At 48.0% G+C, this 14,223-nt stretch overlaps 5 protein-coding genes across 5 annotated transcripts, besides 2 other annotated features; 3 read left to right on the top strand and 2 right to left on the bottom strand.

The window, feature by feature from the left end:
* Window positions 1-143: 143 nt before the first annotated feature.
* NFIA_049090 (putative short-chain dehydrogenase/reductase family protein) lies at window positions 144-1,258 on the top strand (the record flags this gene model as incomplete). Its single annotated transcript, XM_001257467.1, has 2 exons — window positions 144-327; window positions 405-1,258. 2 exons carry the CDS (start codon window positions 144-146, stop codon window positions 1,256-1,258), a joined length of 1,038 nt encoding a protein of 345 aa, XP_001257468.1.
* Window positions 1,259-1,635: 377 nt separating this feature from the next.
* NFIA_049080 (NAD-dependent epimerase/dehydratase family protein) lies at window positions 1,636-2,547 on the top strand (the record flags this gene model as incomplete). Its single annotated transcript, XM_001257466.1, has 1 exon — window positions 1,636-2,547. The coding sequence occupies one exon, from the start codon at window positions 1,636-1,638 to the stop codon at window positions 2,545-2,547; it is 912 nt and encodes a 303-aa protein (XP_001257467.1).
* An 889-nt stretch (window positions 2,548-3,436) lies between these two features.
* NFIA_049070 (nascent polypeptide-associated complex subunit family protein) lies at window positions 3,437-4,294 on the top strand (the record flags this gene model as incomplete). The annotated part of the gene is made up of 3 exons (XM_001257465.1): window positions 3,437-3,547; window positions 3,775-3,970; window positions 4,050-4,294. The coding sequence occupies 3 exons, from the start codon at window positions 3,437-3,439 to the stop codon at window positions 4,292-4,294; spliced, it is 552 nt and encodes a 183-aa protein (XP_001257466.1).
* A 795-nt stretch (window positions 4,295-5,089) lies between these two features.
* Window positions 5,090-6,419, bottom strand: NFIA_049060 (uncharacterized protein; the record flags this gene model as incomplete). Its single annotated transcript, XM_001257464.1, has 2 exons — window positions 5,090-6,242; window positions 6,337-6,419. The coding sequence occupies 2 exons, from the start codon at window positions 6,417-6,419 to the stop codon at window positions 5,090-5,092; spliced, it is 1,236 nt and encodes a 411-aa protein (XP_001257465.1).
* Window positions 6,420-10,113: 3,694 nt separating this feature from the next.
* NFIA_049050 (putative MFS transporter) lies at window positions 10,114-11,764 on the bottom strand (the record flags this gene model as incomplete). Its single annotated transcript, XM_001257463.1, has 4 exons — window positions 10,114-11,159; window positions 11,218-11,365; window positions 11,431-11,531; window positions 11,587-11,764. 4 exons carry the CDS (start codon window positions 11,762-11,764, stop codon window positions 10,114-10,116), a joined length of 1,473 nt encoding a protein of 490 aa, XP_001257464.1.
* A 1,035-nt stretch (window positions 11,765-12,799) lies between these two features.
* Window positions 12,800-12,832: a microsatellite.
* A 206-nt stretch (window positions 12,833-13,038) lies between these two features.
* Window positions 13,039-14,223: part of a mobile genetic element that runs on past the window's edge.

Raw genomic sequence — 14,223 nt, 5'->3', positions numbered from 1 at the left:
GTCCGCATATCTGAACCATGGTGGCTTCATGGCTCCTTTATCTTATCATGGACAGCTGCAAACAATTCTAGCGAAAGAAGAACGTGGAGCGTCTTTGGATAATTTTGATAATTCTGTCCAGGCTGATATGCTTATCCTGCAATATGTCCCTTAGCAATTTTGCTTTCGCTGCCTCCTTCGCATCCCATGCTATCTTGCACCCACTGGATTTCTACTCAAGCGTCGGCCCTACATTGAATGAATCGACTTTCGGTCTTTTGGGCGCGCCTTTTGACCCGAGACGTGATATCACCGACCTCTCCGGCAAAGTGATCTTTGTTACTGGAGGTAATCTTCAAGACCGTGTCCTTCAAGGGTCCCTCTATGGTTGCCATCATTTGCTGATTTCGTGTCCTCTTCGGTAGGAAACATTGGCCTTGGAAAAGAAACAATCCTTCAGCTCGCGCACCATCGTCCGTTCCGCATATACCTGGGTGCGCGCAATGCGACAAAAGCTCACGATGCCATCGCCGACATTCAGCGGCAGCTTTCGACCCCTGTGGATATCAGACATATTCCTCTCGACCTAGCATCTTTCGCTTCGATTCGCAGCGCTGCTGAGAAGTTCACCTCCGAATGCGATCGCCTGGACATCCTGATCCTAAATGCTGGTACCATGGGCAACCCGCCAACAACTACAGAAGAAGGATTTGAAGTGCAATTTGGGACAAACCATATCGGTCACTTTTTGCTCACGAAATTGCTGCTTCCGGTATTGCAGAAGACTGCTGCCAACCCTGCGTCAACCGACGTGAGGGTAGTAACTTTGGCCTCTTTGGCCAACTGCGCCGCTCCGTCGTACGATGTCATGACATCTACGGATGCGCTGTTGGCTGCCAGTACTTGGACACGCTATGCCGCTTCCAAGGCTGCCAATATTCTATTCGCCTCTGAACTTGCTCGCCGGTACCCGAGGTTCCTCTCTGTCTCCGTTCATCCTGGTACTGTGACCAGCAACTTGTACGAACAGGCGAAGGCGTCGAGTCCTGTCTCAAGATGCGGCGTTGCTGCTCTCTCACTTGTCTTTCGGTCAGTGCGTTCAGGCGCTCTGAACCAGCTATGGGCTGCTGGGGTCAAGAGGGAGCTTTTGACGAATGGAGCATACTACATTCCGATCGGGAATCATGCTAAGAACAACAAGTATGCCACGGATGCGGACATGGCAAAGAGATTGTGGGAATGGACAGAGGCTCAGATTTCTGAAAAATCTGTGTCTTGAACCTCTTTCAGGCAATTTGTTAATTGACTATCCATATATACGTGTGCTCTATATTTTCACTATGTACGATCCATCTTTTCCCTCGAATGCTCCTCCAGTCGTTTCGCTCCTCCTCGCTCGATACTGATCCAAATCATGATATCTAGTTCGGTTATCATCTCAATCTTTTGAATATCATTAAGCTCACTTTACAGATGGATATATACTTTGCCGGCCTGTCAGCTCTGGATCCACGACCTCGCGCGGGGAAGCGGGGAAGATGCCCGTGAGGACCTGCCTATCTCCCCCAACCTGGTCGCTTCAAAGAACTTGCCTCTGGTCAGAGTCCTTACTGCTATGTCGAATCATCTTTTCTCTTGATACTTTAATTATTGATCATGGGTCTACGAGTAATTATCACCGGAGGTTCCGGTAAAGCCGGCCAACATGTGATCGCAGAACTCCTTAAAGCCGGACATACGATCTTGAATCTGGATCTACTTCCTTGCCCAAATGATAAAGTCTGCACGCTCAGAACTGACCTGACCCAGTCAGGTCAGGTCTTCAGTGCCATGTCTGGTCAATTCGCCTTGAGTGAACCATTTCCACCGGGTCTTCCTCCGACCCCAGATGCGGTCATTCACCTCGCAGGCTACTCACGCAACATGCTCGCACCTGATGACGAGACCTTCCGAACGAACACGGTCTCTACGTACAATGTGATCGAGGCCGCCTGTAAATTAGGGATCAGGAAGATCATTATTGCTAGCAGTGTCACGGTGTACGGCGTGTCTTTCGCGCTGGGTGACACAGATTATCCATCTTTTCCGGTAGACGAAGAAGTCGATGCGAATCCAACCGATACGTACGCGATTGCCAAAGTGTGCGGGGAGCGAGTTGCAAGGGGTTTCGCGGGTCGGTTTGGGGCCGATATCTATGTCTTTCGGATTGGGCGGGTGATTGCACCTGAAGAATACGAACAACAGCTCTTTCACAGTTACGTCTATGAGCCCGCTAAATGGAAGCCCCATGGTTGGTCTTACACGGACGCGCGTGACCTAGGTCGGATGTGCGACTTGGGCCTTCGGAAGTCGGGACTTGGATTTCAGATCTTCAACGCGACGAATGATACTATCACGAGCACGACCCCGACAGAGAAATTTCTCAAGCAGCAATGCCCCAATGTCCCGTTTACAAGACAGATGGAAGAGTTCGAGGCTCCATTGACCAATGCCAAGATCAAATCAGTCCTGGGATTCCAGGAAGAACACCCGTGGCGCAACTATTTTCCTTTCAAAGCAGAGCAATAAAGATATAGGTGAAGTAATAGACCCAGAATATCCGCCCGCTCGATCTGCGATATAAGCGATCAGCATCTCATGATCAGGGCTGGCGTCAGGCAGGTAGTTGGCGAGATTACCGGATTCGGTAAGTGATGCCGCTCGCGAGGAGTTGAGGACCACTTTCACTCTACTAGGCGAGACAACATCGATGACAGGCACAAACTCATTCCTCCCTTCAGCCCATAGATAATATGAACGATTTCACCATTTAGTCGATTACAATTCTTAGCTAAGATTACGCCCAAAAGTCTCCTGCGACACCACGTCTTGTCATAGTCGAGCCTCGAGATCATTTAGGGTTTAGCCGAGAAGCCTCAAATCTCCCAAGAGCCAAACCCACAACCCAACAAAAGCACCTTAAGAAGAGATGTCGATGATGATATTGTAGAAGAATGATTCAGAATATTGACAGTCTAGTAGTATAATGGACATTTATCTGTAAGCTTGTAGAGTAAATCCTCAGAAGCCGTCCGACGCAACGAATTAGCGAGCTCGACTCCCCACACAAACCACAACTGGAACTTTCGTGCTCGGGGAGCCGAGATGCGCATCATCAGCAACTTCAACCTCCTCCCACTAAACACCACCTCAGTCACGGTAAGTCAACCCAAACCTCATCTCAGCCCTCGTCCTTCGGTTCACCATTTCGACGGTTTTTTCATCAGTCTCTCCCTGACCGGTACCACAACCTTGAACCCTCCCGCTTGATCCTATCTCGCACCTCCCCACCACCAACAGAATTGCAGCCGCACATTTTGTCCCTACCGAGTTCCACAGACCTGGATTCTTGACGTCTTCATTCTAACCATCGCGCCAGATTTAGGTTATCCACGGACGCACATAAATTACCGTCAAAATGGATCAAGCAAAGCTGGCTAGGATGCAGGCGAGCGTGCGGATTGGTACGTTTTATTCTTTCCTTTGGATTTTCGAGGTGCTGGTGTCCGAATCAGTGTTTCTGCGGATGGTTTAAGAAGAAGCATTGATCGAGGCGCACCATCTGGGCAATGTGATGTCGCAACTCTCTCGAAGTGGACGGGAAAAGCGATTTCAGTCCATAACTGACAGCTAACATTTAATTTCTTCTTCTAGGGTACGTATAAGCTACTTTCATCTCCCGTTCTCGAATCACGATCATGGCGGCATTGAGATACCCTAAAACAAAACGACTTCATCTACGATTGACAATCCAAGACTGCGACTAATTTCATCGACAGAGGAAAGGGTACTCCCCGCCGCAAGGTCAAGAAGGTCCACAAGTCCTCCGGTGCCGACGACAAGAAGCTCCAGACCACCCTGAAGAAGATGAACGTCCAGCCCATCCAGGCCATCGAGGAGGTCAACATGTTCAAGGAGGACGGAAACGTCATCCACTTCGCCGCTCCCAAGGGTGAGTCCCTCACTCCAGCTTCGTCTCCATTTCCCCGACCCAGAAGGCAGATAACTGACAAGTAATCGCAAATATATAGTCCACGCCTCCGTCCCCTCCAACACCTTCGCCCTTTACGGTAACGGCGAGGAGAAGGAACTCACCGAGCTCGTCCCCGGTATCCTCAACCAGCTTGGCCCCGACAGCCTCGCCTCCCTGCGCAAGCTCGCCGAGAGCTACCAGAACATGCAGAAGCAGGCCGGTACCGAGGGCAAGAAGGACGAGGATGAGGATGATATCCCTGACCTGGTTGAGGGCGAGAACTTCGAGAGCAATGTTGAGTAAATCGCATTTTGATCTAAAAATGGAAGAGACAGAGAGAACCTAAAGACATGATTGCATGCCATGCCTAATTTGATACACAAACTCGACCTTGATCTCCAAAAAAATAGGACCGGACTTTTACCCTCATATGTGTTTTTACCTCCTTTGCGATGATCACTGTCATCCTCATCGGGGTAGGGAACGGCGTTGGGCTGCGGTAGAATGTCAGGAATGAGATTATGGATTCAGGATCCGTTGGCTACCGACTCTGAACACAAGTGGAGCTCGTATCCTAATTCAGAGAGATGTCAGCGTCAACCGCCAGATCACTACTATGTAGGCAACTGATTCAAGATGGGGTACGGCTGTTGCATGTTGTAAACTAAACTGTAGTTCGATTTGTATCTGTAGTGTAATTTGGTGATGTCGATTAAGAGATGTTCTATTCATCTCTAACAGCTAACCTCAAGTATTCACGCCATGCAAAAACAAAGCTATCTTAACTCTCTCCATATTACCAATGCTTCATGAAGATAAACGCGGATACGGGATGAGGTGACAAGGGGTGGGTTGGTATGACGCAAATGAAGACTGGTAAGGAATAAAAAAGTGTTATCATACATAGCCAAGGTAACCGAGGATAGACATGACACCCCGTGCTTGAGTCTCGTTCAAGTCGTCAGAGAAGAGGAGCTGTATGAGAGTATATTTGGGCTGCTTTGGTGTCGAGCCACTCTGTCGCAGGGATTCGGCTTCGGACTCGGAGGTGTGATGAATGATGTGGATGGCGGCGGCAGCAAATAATGGTGAAGGACATCACGATTCCTCCTTTAGTCCACAGATGTCCGTCCCCAGAATCATGTCCACCATGTACCAGAAGCGCCAATAAGCGTTTGACTTATCATAATCAAAGGTTCCATCTTCACGTAGCTGAGGCCCATCTCCGACGATATCGCCAGTAAACCAACTGAGGATAGGTATCGACCGTAGCACACGCTCTGTCACGGTTGGCTGCGGCGGAAGTGCTTCTGAAATGGGGCGTAATTTGGTTCGACGAACTGTGGGGATGTGTGTCATGAACTCAGACTCGGGCTTTGATTCCTTGGAGACATTGCGTTGCTGAAGGGCAGACGGTTGCTCGACTCCCGTGGCGGTGGCAGAGCTTGCGGTGCTTGTCGATATTTGTGATTCCTCTTCTTCTTGTGATTCCGCTACGCCTGATAGGTTGTTCATGGCAAATGATCGCGGTAACGTGGCTGCACGGTCTTTATCCTGCGGCTGGAGAAATGTAGTAGAGTGCGAGGTGGTCAAGGTGCGCGGCGCTTTCGACTTGAACTGGGCGGCTTTTGATGAGTCCACAAGAATCGGCGCATCCTCTGCAGGTCCCGAGCCATGATACAGTTCACAGAAGACCAGATGCCCATCGATCTCCTGGGGAGAGTAGAAGCATGCGCGATCCGCAGCGATCGTCGAGTCAAACGTCACCTTAATCCAGTGGAAACCTCCAGCGTAGCGTTTCGATTTGCGGTTCGCATCCGCAGACAGATTAGGCCGGATAACCACGTTGCCACCACTGAGCAGTTGTGCGAAGCCACTCGCCGAGTTGGGATCGCTACGAGGATAATCCTCACAGATCAAGCCTCGGGAGATCTTCTCGTACTTATCGATGACCTTCCACTCGCCATCCTTGCTCCTGTAACCGTAAAGTATGCACTCGGTCGCAATCTTCTCGGTCTGTTTTCGTGGGTTGTCAAGGCTGGAGGACGACGAAGACTTGGGCAGGGTATTGCGACTCTTCTCCTCCTCTTGTTGCTGGGCGAACAGCCGCCCGAACTCTGCTACATTGGGGTTTTCGCGCTTGGCTGGTGTTCCAGTACGTGTACGCGAACGAGCTTGCTCGTAGCGAGCATTTCTTCTCTTGCCAAAGGGGCCGCTTTCTTCAGGTGGTCGTCGTGGGTTGCGGGCTTCACTATTGAAATCAGAACTCATGTTAGTTACCCAACCCAAGAGGTCAAGATCTCAAATTGTGCGAGAATAACAGGTTTAGTAAATGATAAACTCACTCTTTGTACACATAGCCCCAGGGCAAAAGATTCCCCTTGTCATCTTTAGCGCGCTCCTCCGGAGGCACAAAATGGTACTCCATGGCGAAGGGCGGCGGCGCAAAGATCTGATGCTGAACAAAGAAAGACGTCGATTTTAGGGTGGCGATCCCAGAGGTTTAGAAGGGCCAGGGACTAATGGAAGCAGAGCCTTGTCTCTGGCTGGGTATTTGTACGTTGTCTGTAGCAACACAGTAGATTTTCGTTGAGATGGATGGAGCTCTATCGAATATTTGGTTCTTGCAATAAACAGTGCGTTAGCCCGGATACGGTCACGTGATTGCTTCCAAGTACATCTACCAAGTACAGAGGGTTTAACTCTTATTTTCACCACTCAATTTGAGCTCCAGAATATACTCAATCGAGAGTCCATAGGAAGCTGTTCGAATGGATACTGCTCAAGCCAAATATATATGACTACTCACTCTCGTAGGCTAGGTTATTTGCCGCACACTCGCAAGGCTTGACCGATCTACATAACCACGAGGCAGTTCAAGTATGAGGTTGCAACATGACTTTATATGAATGCTCTAGTCTTGCCTCAAGAAGGTAATGTGTCCAACATCGCCTTTCAATCCACATACATCCCCAAACTCTCCTACTTCCCGTCTTCGTCGCTGTACATAATCGACGAGTTCCCCTAATGGGCAAGACAATCCTGGTCCTGACTTGCAATATGGTAAAGGCGTAGGTTTGTCACTGGCGAGGACTCGTATGAATGTCTCATCAGGAGAATCCCGATCAATCGTGATTGATGACGGGCATGCCATTCGTTCGATGGCAATTCTGCCTCCCATAGGCATCACCGATGAAGTACGCCAGGTACGGTCCTCAGCAATATGTGTGACTGGCAAGTAAGGGTCGTATTGTGAGTCTTGCAAGATTTCCAGAGCAGTGAGGAAGGGCGCTATATCTCCGTCATGAACACTAAGGCGAAAGTTAGTACAGTGACTTCTCTAAAATGAGAGTTTTAGCGCCTGGAGAGTCACTGGTCGATTCAACAACATCAGGAGCTACTGACAAACTAAAAAACATAGTGCCAGCCTTAGGGCCAGCACTCAGTAGGGCTGTCGTGGCATTGAGCCAGAGCCAACCCATCGCACCAGCATATGGATTGCCAGGACCCGCGCGATAGTAATGAATCACGTCGCGGGCGTAGGCGAAATGTTCCCACTCCTTTTGAGTAAATACACTGCACCAGGGGCTGGATCCTCGTACAAGAGTTTCAAATCCGCACATCTCTTGCATGCTCCAGACCTCCGGATTAGTCAACGGCCCGATTTCCTCGTTCTGTTCCTCAGGTTTCAAAACAAAGAAAGGCGATCCGTAGTGGAATCAAAAGACGATGAAAGACGTTCGTTAGGTTCCAGCTGGACGGGACGGTCAAAGGATACAGGACAACGTTCAGTATGGTCCAGTTGGGTAGGTCAGTCGAAGAGCGAGGCCCGATGGGATATGCCGGCGGATGTGCTATGACCAGATGTCCAGTTGACACAGATAGGAACGGAGAAGCAGCAGTTGCTGATTGTGCCTACCCTATGTTGGTATCTGGTTCGAGGGCAGGATCAAAGTCGTCTTTGGGTGTTGGTGGACCGAAATGCTTGAACACTGTGACATTGAATCGTTCTACAGAAGCGTAGGACTTGGCCTGTTCATTGTCATTGTCAACGATCTCCTGCGGTGGGTTATCGTCAATGTATGTATGGATTGTGTACGTCTGTTTGTCTAGGACCCTGCTCGTAATAATCGTTTGGTGAGTAAGAGAGGAGGCTTCTGAAACCATCAGTGGTTTGTGTACAAGGTGTATGGTTGGAAGTTAAAACCAGGCATAACAATAAGCCACTCTTCCCAACTGTGTACCAGTTACAAGACAAGCAAAGACCATCTAGGTTAATAAAAATGTTGACGATGATACAGTAGTAGGATGCTCTTTCATATAAGAGTTTGGTCTCCGCATGGAAAGGTTGCCAGCGACTTCTCAGAGGGAGACAATTTCATTATCCAGATTGAGGTACTCCTCCGCCACAATATCTCCCCAGTGTTCCTCTGAGATCTCTTCTCCTCTTGCAAGCAGTATCTGCCGAGGAATAGCCCGAAGGCTGAGTCGATCAATACATGATAATTGTCCGAACAATACTCCAACTAGCTTGTTTGGCATCTTGTCTTTCAGCACAATAACAGCAACAGCTTCAATAGCAACAGGGCAATTTGTTAAAGCTATGCCAGCATCAATCTGTAGAACCAAGCCATTACTTGAGCGGTACGGATCGTGAACCGAGTCCTTCAGGTATTCTCGGAAAGAAGCAGAGAGAAGTTCGTCCGTGATAATAGTCCGATGGGACCCCGTATTGAATATCATATTAATCCCTTCAAGCTTGTAGATAGGGTCGGTCTCATTGCTATCCATCTCTCGTAAAATAAGATCTGCACGAATAATAGGGAGGTGTCCTTCTCCTAATGCCGGCCGGAGGGATGCGTATGGCTCTTTGAATTCTGTCTTGGCAGCCTTCTTAGCCATGTTACGGAGACGCTCTCGAGCTGTCTCACTCATCGGCGGGTGGGGTTCTACTGACTTCAGGTCGACATTTGTTCGTATTGGGCGACCCGAAACATTGTCTGAGGGCGAATCTGAAGCTAACTGGAGTGCTGTCTTCTGGAGTAATCGATGGTTGCCAGTTCCGCGGGGCATTAAAAGTAATGATCCATCAATATCACTGATCGCTGCTTCGGCAGCTCGAATAGCAGACTTCCAGGTAGTGTGTGCAGGGAGAGTAACGGAAAGTTCATTGCGCTGTCCATTCATTGAATCGGCAACCTGGCGAAGAACCTCCCTCGGATGCAGGGTTCTTGTCTTGTTACTATCCATGGGTGACCTAAGAGGTAGGATTCATAAGTCCTCTGTAAGGTTATAGAGGATTGATTACAGAGTTCTACTTACTGTTCCTGCTCACCGGCTTGCCGGTCAATATGAATCGGTGTCTGTTCAAGGTCGTCCTCGAGGAGGCGAACACATTTCCTTTCGACGGTGTATCCAGAATGGGGTCGTTTGGCACTGGCCATGATAAGGTGGAAGATCTCCTACAATATACTATCATCAGAATTCTTCATGCCCCCAGCGAAGAGAGACCTACTGGACTACATCCAGAAATGTCCAACATGTGCCCTCTGCAAAAAAACAAAGCATAAACCATATTTCAATCTGTACGCATTGAATGACGACATTTTCAGACAAGGATTGCTGAGTGCAGTCAGGATGACATAAGGAAGTTAAGTATCCCAGGGACCTGAAGGCAATGATGTGATATCAGGAAAATATGCTATTAGCCTTAAGTTTATAGATATTAATTATGTATACTAAATACTCTTATCTTAATCCTAGTAAGGCTAGTATTAGAGTAAAATGAATTCCTGTTTGTGATTTCACAACTTTATCATATAAATAATCAGATAGGGGTGAATTGTAATGATGAAAGAATGTACCTGAATTTTAAGTAGATGGCTAGGAGCACAAGATTCAAGTATAGATCGCAGAGGTGTCAGACATTGCCCGAAGAAAGGACCGAAAAATAATCCTGATCATACTGTATAGGTAACGAGTCCATATGGATCTCGAAGTCTACATTGGAAAGCAGTTTAAGGCCAAAACGTGAAATAACATCACCCAGTGGAAACGTTGCTGGGACGAGATGCCTGATGTCTATTTTTTAACTATATTGTAGAAAAAACTCATTCAAAACCTCATGTAGTGTATCGGAACCGAGGGCTATTATCACCCAGCTCCTGAATTTCCTCCTCTGTCATGCCTGCAATCTTCTCGTCCTCAAGTCCATTGGCTCTGCGGCTATTCTCATGATGATAATAAAGCCACATCATAACCCACACCATGCCCGCAAATCCGACCAGTGATAGGGTCACGGCATTGCCGCGCACATAACGAGGAGCCTCTGTTGTTTTGTACAGGAAGGGCGACATCACCCCGCTGACATTGCCAAAAGTAAGCTGCATACCTGTCGCCAGCGTCCTCTTTCCGTAACGCGGAAGGGTAGTTGGTAGCCAGGCAAGCGGTAGACCAACTGTCACATACAATCCCAGGGCAATGAGCAGTGCTCCAAAGTAGTGCGCGCCGGAAGAGACATCGGAGATAAGGATCCCATAGCCGACCATAGAGATGACGCTGAAAATGCAGATGAACAATGCGCGACGCTGGAGTCGATCGCTGAGCCACGCAATGGCGAGGTATGCCAGTGCACCTAACGCATAGCAGGGGATGGTAAGTGCCTGAACTTCCGGAGTCGACCATGACCCCATCCCTTTGATGATCGTCGGAAGGAACGTGCTGTAGCCGTAAAGCATAGTATCGACGCCAAATTGGCCGATGCTGAAAGCGTAGATCTTCCAATCCAGGAAGCCTTCTTTGACATCTGCCCAGTGAAACTTCTGCGCTGACATTGTTTGTCCGACATAGCGACTGCGGCAGCGGACAATAAGCGCTCTTTCCTCTTCGTTGAGATAATAGGCTGTGTCGGGTTCGTCTGCGAGAACGAACCAAGTTGCGATGCCCAGGATGACAGTCGGGATACCTTCAAGTATCATAATCCATCGCCAGCCCCTCAGCCCACTAATGCCATCCATATAACCAATGCCGTATGCTAGAAGGCCGCCAAAGGCTCCCGCGATGGCTGCGCTGCTGAAGAGGTACCCCGTCCGCAAGGCCAGCTGATGTGGCCCATAGAAGACTGTGAGGTATGTCATAAGACCAGGAAAGAGCCCAGCTTCCACCACACCTACAAGAATCAGCGTTAGCATTAAGGCAGCTTTGTACGTTTAGGGTTCAACACTAACCTAGAAGAAGTCGACAAGCAATCAAACCGCCGTAGCTTTGAACGATGCCGGTCAGCGTCGCAATCACGCCCCAAATAACGGCAATGGACGCGAGATAGCGGGATGGCCTCAGCTTCTTGATGACCAGATTTGACGGTACCTCAAACAGCTATCAAGACCACACGGTTAGCCATGGGTGGATCAATCACTGCTGCGGTAAGGATCAACACATACACAATATGTCACGAAGAGAATCGACACCGCAACCTGGTATTGATTCCCTACCAGGCCCAGGTCCTCTTCCAATCCATACAGGCGAGCATTCCCGATGTTGACTGGCCCAAGAATCAGTGCACTGGTGAGATAGACAAGGAGAGAACCAAAGCATACCTCTGTCGAGAAAGCTAAACAGATAGAGAAGAACAACCAAAGGCAGAATGTAATAGTCGATTTTGCGAATCAGAAGCCTTTCCCTCTTCTCATCGAGCGTCGAGTCCTCCGACACGCTCTCATTGATCCTAGCCGGCGGCGACTCCACGTCCGCCTTTGATTCCTGCTCATGCTCCATTGCGCGGGTCACTTATAGGGTGCCGATTTTTAAATATAGAGAATCTAAGCCCTGTATCATAATATGGAGGATAACACTCCCTGTAGAAAATGTTTGTCTCTGTTACTGACTCATCAGGTGATCACCAATAATGAGGCCTTGGACGGGAGACAAACGGATATCGCCAGGCTATGGTTCACATAATTGACATAGAAGGTTCCAAAAGCAAAACTCAGAGTGTGAGCGAGAAATCCAAGGGCAGAGGAAAACGCGAAAAAAAGTTGATGGACTTGTGTCACAGTGGCCAAATGCCAAGATTCCAGGCTGATTGGGTTCACGATGCTTATCTATCAGTGATTTTAGAGTTTGCTTATATCATTTGTCTACCCTTAAGTTACCATGGCTAGAAAATTTAGGTTCAGTGTCCATCGACAATGCAGGTTTCCCGTTCTTAATAATAAACAGCACATATCTTGCTACTATCAATTGGACGAAAGTCATTCTGGGTGATTGCAACATGAGATCATCTCTATGATTTTCGGAGATCTACCTTGGGAGATCTGTGAGGAAACAAGATCAGTGCGCCCCCTTGTGGCTCACCGAGTCACCGACTGTACCGTCAATGCCGCTGAGAGAGTGAATGTCATCAATAGTCCAATGGTGAGTTGGTGACGGTCTTAAATGTCTTCAGTTACAGTATCAATGCTCTCATCTGCTATGGTATGATCTTCGCCCAATGGCCCTTTGATCACACTTTGAAGTGTTGGGAGTATTACTAGAAATCAATGTTCTGCGAAGTGGGGAAGACAGTGTTGCGGACTAAGCTGGAGCATCGATGTATTGATCAGCTAGGATATCATCCTTGGACATGATATATCATTTTTTACTGTCAATAGAGGTAGTATGCAAGATGTAACCAAGAACCAGAGCCATGGGACGTACTCCGTAATGAGAGAATCAGGCAGACGCTCTCCGCATATCCTAGCCGAGGCATCTTTACGCATAAGTGGGGTTAACTAAGCGATAACCTGACATCATGTCATATAACGTAATCGGTAAGCGAGTCGGCCACGTAAGCGAGTCGGCCACCCGGTCAAGGCATATCCTAGAATTCTGATTTACATACAAAAAAGGAAGTTATTCCACGTTAATCTAACCATTAAAACGCGCTGAATTCAGGCAGCTACTCGATTAGGACATCTTGTACGTATATGTCCTAAAACACCACACATACTGCACCGAGGTGGTGCCCGACGGCGTGGTTGATCATCTCCAGGCCCTGTATCACCAGCTGCTTCCTCTAAGGCCTGAACATGGTTGAATGCCTCAAGTGCTTCCTGGATTGTGAAGCCATTCAAACCATTCATTTGGTGTTGGTTACGCTTCTGCTTATTCTTTCGTCTCTCAATGGCCTGGTGAAGTTGAAGGTTTTCATGTTCAAGAAGAATAGCACGGTTCAAGGCTATCTCTGCACCTTTACAGATGTAAGATATTGCTGTCTGTATTGGTGAGGTAGGAGGGTTTGTTTGAAGTAATTGAGAGATCACCGACTCATGCTTTTTGAATTGATTCAAATTTATCGGTGTTTTGGTAATCGTAGATGTAGTGCCTTGACTGCTGGGACGGCTGTCTTCCTTGTAAAAGATGAGGCTATCCAGAACCTGGTTAGGATTAAAAGGGACTAATCCTGAGGCTCTAAAAGCACTCTGTATATTCATCTTCTTGAAGGCTTGGGCGTGGGCTTCTGGGTAGACGTCAAGAAAGTCAACCTTATCAATATGGTGATATCCTGTTCGTACAAGCCGTTCAATGAGGTTACTGTAAGCTCGTTTCAATGGTGAGAAACAGGCCACATCCAAAGGTTGACAGAGATGTGAGGAATTTGCAGGCATGCAAATAGGAATAATATCATTTTGACGACATATATCATCAAATTGAGGTGTTAAATGAGAGTCATGCCCATCAAGAACTAAGAGGCTATATTGGCCAGTTCTTCGGTCCTTAATATAAGGAATAAAGTGTTCTTTGAGCCAGTGTTCACCAATTTCTCGTGTTGTCCATCCATTTAATGATATAGCAATTCTCCATGAAGCTGGAGTATTACCTTCATACCAGGCCTGAATATGAGTCTTTGCTTTCAACACTAAGTATGCTGGTAATGCCCATCCGGAGGCGTTGATACACTCAATTGAAGTTATCCATTCTCGATTTCCCAGTTGTATAAGAAAGGGCCTTCCTTCACAGGATGATCGTGTGATTACCTTCGCGGTAGCCACCAGGCCCATAGCAAAGCCGGTTTCATCAAAATTGTAGATATCTTCATTGGCGATACCATAAGTTGATATAGCGGCTTGCACGCGTTTGAACCAGGCTTGAAGAACTTCAGGATCCTCGCATTTCGCCCGTTTATAATTGATTTGACGACTAAACCGACTTTTCAAGGAATCATGGCGGGAAATGAAGTTATATACCCATTTCTC

This window comes from Aspergillus fischeri, genomic scaffold, assembly GCF_000149645.3.
Source record: "Aspergillus fischeri NRRL 181 1099437636266 genomic scaffold, whole genome shotgun sequence".
Lineage (NCBI taxonomy): Eukaryota > Fungi > Ascomycota > Eurotiomycetes > Eurotiales > Aspergillaceae > Aspergillus > Aspergillus fischeri.
Note: the sequence above shows the minus strand (reverse complement) of the source record. Positions and strands in the feature narration are given on the sequence as shown.